Source organism: Helianthus annuus, chromosome 17, assembly GCF_002127325.2.
Source record: "Helianthus annuus cultivar XRQ/B chromosome 17, HanXRQr2.0-SUNRISE, whole genome shotgun sequence".
NCBI classification, from domain to species: domain Eukaryota; kingdom Viridiplantae; phylum Streptophyta; class Magnoliopsida; order Asterales; family Asteraceae; genus Helianthus; species Helianthus annuus.
In genome coordinates, this window is record NC_035449.2 from 73596096 (window position 1) to 73599261 (window position 3166).

At 34.7% G+C, this 3166-nt stretch overlaps 1 protein-coding gene across 1 annotated transcript; it reads right to left on the bottom strand.

Annotated features, from left to right (window-relative positions):
• Positions 1-326: 326 nt before the first annotated feature.
• On the bottom strand, positions 327-2261 carry LOC110921702. Its single transcript, XM_035986252.1, has 4 exons — positions 2190-2261; positions 1353-1486; positions 645-855; positions 327-504 (listed from the first exon to the last, which is right to left on the bottom strand). The coding sequence occupies exons 1-4, from the start codon at positions 2259-2261 to the stop codon at positions 337-339; spliced, it is 585 nt and encodes a 194-aa protein (XP_035842145.1). The 3' UTR covers positions 327-336.
• Positions 2262-3166: the final 905 nt, after the last annotated feature.

A 3166-nucleotide genomic window follows, 5' to 3' on the forward strand; every position in this document is an offset into this window, starting at 1 on the left:
TGCAGTTTACTCTAAAAAATATGGTTCCAAATGTTAAAGAGTGTTACAAGTTGGTATAATCGTACTACTATGGGTGGGCAAAAGTGTTGTAAAGCTGCTCTTCTAAAGACTTTCTTTAACAATTTATGTTTTAACTGATTGCACAAACATATTAATTGTGGCTCATATAGTTACTTTAATATTCTACCGTGCTAAACTAATGGTCTTATCACTTATGGAGGGGCATCTTTGGAGAGTCTGAGTGATTACTTTTAGTTGTAAGTTGTATAATCTATTCAAATAAAAAATACAAAAATAAGCATAACTCTTAAGAGACGTACATAGGTGGTACCTGGCTCAACTTGACTTTACGTGGACCTCAATAATATCATCATCTTCCAACTCCAGACTGATAGGAGTAGCTGTGGGGCCCACTTTATCCCCATCGAAACAGAATACTAAATTTTCTGCCTTATTCTTCACCTTATCAACATACATTTTAAAAAGCCGCTCAAACCTATCATCCTACAAAAGCATCAAATAATCCAGAATACTATCATTAGTTTGATTAACATTTAGTAAATAAAGATACTATGTCCTTAAACACAACCAACTAGAAACATCTAAATTATTAGCATATAGATGTTTAGCATGAAAAAACTTACCTTGTAAGTTTGAAACTGCTTCAAACCTTCTTTGTCTTGGATGGATATAACTATTTTTGGTCTTTCTACAGCAGGTTTTGAAGGTTTCTCAACAGGACTTTCAAATTCAGAATTTAACGAGGTATTAAGATCTCTTTTGACAGTTTCTTCAATGGTTTGGACAATATCTTTGGCTGATTCGGTGAATGATAACAGCTCCTGCTTCTTCAGCCTATAACCAAATAATCACAAACATAAAACAATAATAATAGAAGCATATATAGCAAAAGCTTAAGAGTTAAGTCTTTGATTAATGATGTATTCAGCTGTAGTATGCATTACATGTCAAGATTGGTTACGAAACAAAAAGTCAAAACTAGCAATCAAAACTCCAAATAAATGATTTCATACTTCTATTTTGTCATATAAAGTAACTATGAAATAGAAGAGCATTATACAGAAGAGCAAAAGAAGAAGACTTGAGTAATAGCAAATAAGATTTAGAAGAGGAATAGCTAGAAAGCCACAAAGTCACAAACATCACATAAGTTTGTACAAACTTCTTGTTCAATCAGTAAATAATCTATAACACCCTTACATCAGCACAATTAATTTCATCAATGAATCATCAAGGATAGAAAAATGGCATCCATGGATAATCGATAGAAAAATGAACTCCTAATCATATACACCGCACAAAAGACAATAAATCCGATATAACAACTATACCTCAACTCCTTTATAACCGAATTCTCACATTGTTTCCCCTTCTTGACAGCTACCTTGGGTGACGCTAGCCAATCCAAATCATCATTGTCATCATCAATACCAATCACTTCCTCTGTCACTTGCACCTTTTCAGCCTATCCATTTATAACACAATAAACATTTCAAAACAATAAATGGATACTTGCTAAAGTATAACATGCTTTTTAACAACAATATGCTTAATAATTTCAACTATTGCTCATCTATGTTGCAAAGAGAAAATATATGATTCATTGAATTCAAACATTATATAAATAAATAAATAAATAAATAACAATATATGTTTATATAAGTATAACATGCTTTTTAACAACAATATGCTTAATAATTTCAACTATTGCTCATCTGTGTTGCAAAGAGAAAATATATGATTCATATGATTCATTGAATTCAAACATTATATAAATAAATAAATAAATAACAATATATGTGTATATTTTATACATCAAAATTTCAAAAGAAGATCTTACAGCAGCAGACACAGAAGGTTTCCTGAGTTTGGACGGAACAATTGAAGAGCAATCGTCATCAAAATTTCAAAAGAAGATCTTACAGCAGCAGACACAATAGATCTCGAGGACGAGCTCTAAAATAAGGTGGGGAGGATGTAACAATCCTAGTTAAACCAACACCCTCATAATTTTTCCGACACCCTAATATTTTAAAATGTCCCAATATGTCTTTAAATACACCCCGTATGTGAAAACCAAGCCCGAAATACAATAGAGTATTAAAAATAAAATTTAAAATCTGAAACTTAAGTTGAGGTGGGCCGCGTAGAACCCACCTCAACCTTACGCGGGCGGTATCAAGGTTAGAACCTGTTTTCGTTGTTTTCTTAAGTTCAGGCGGGCCGCGTGAGACCCCCATTAAGCTAACGCGGGCCGCGAGAGTCCCAAATTGTGGCACAGCCCGGTGTTGACACGTGTCGTAACGCGTGTTGAACCTATTGATGACCCGGATCACTTACGGCCCTATTCCCCTACTATGCGGGCCGCGAGAGACTTGAATTACAGCCCTATAAATTGGGAGCTCGGACTTCAGTCCCAAATCGTTCAATCTCTTTCTCTCTCAACGAATTTCTGAAGAAATAATATAAATTCCAGGTATTATACCCCCTAAATAGCGAGGTTCTGCTACGATGTAAGTATTATAATCCCTGGAGACGTATTAGATACTCTACCCGATTGATCTAGGGTTCCGTAACGGTTGTCGTGGTTCTGCCCGACGTAGTCGTTGTCTCGGGAAGGGTATTACTAATGTTAAAATGGGTTATTATACTAACACACGTGCATTTGTGTAATTTTTAGATTATTCCTAGGAAATCCTTACTGAAAACCCTAAAACAGTAATGTGAGTAATTATCTTTTTGTTAAATGTTTTTACAAAACCTCACTTAATTAAATATATACTAAACAGTTATTGAGTATTTGTAAGAATACAATTATAGTGGGTATGTTGGGGTTTTGTATACAAAATTTGTTACTGGCGTGGTAACATTCCACAAGTTGAGTATGACAGTACCACTGATGTTAATTGTTATATCTTGGAAACAAATATAATTGCGGATGCGCCCTCAATACTGTAAAATGATTGGTATTTCAACTTGATTAAACTGGGATTCACTCACCAGTATTTCCCACTGACAAAATGTTTTTAAAACGCGTTTCAGTTAACAAAATGTGAAAGCCAAATAGAAGCCAGCTGGACTGTCACACCCCCAAAATCCACACGCGGAGTACCACCGCATGGAGGCGTGACATGACCAGGATCAA

Bases quoted from the DNA above. Each gene is read 5' to 3' on its own strand.
- LOC110921702 (XM_035986252.1), bottom strand. From the start codon at position 2,261: ATGGGGGTCTCACGCGGCCCGCCTGAACTTAAGAAAACAACGAAAACA. The intron at 1,487-2,189 runs GTAAGGTTGAGG...ATAAATGGATAG, and splicing joins CTAACCTTGATACCGCCCGC to GCTGAAAAGGTGCAAGTGAC. The intron at 505-644 runs GTAAGTTTTTTC...ATGCTTTTGTAG, and splicing joins AGCAGTTTCAAACTTACAAG to GATGATAGGTTTGAGCGGCT.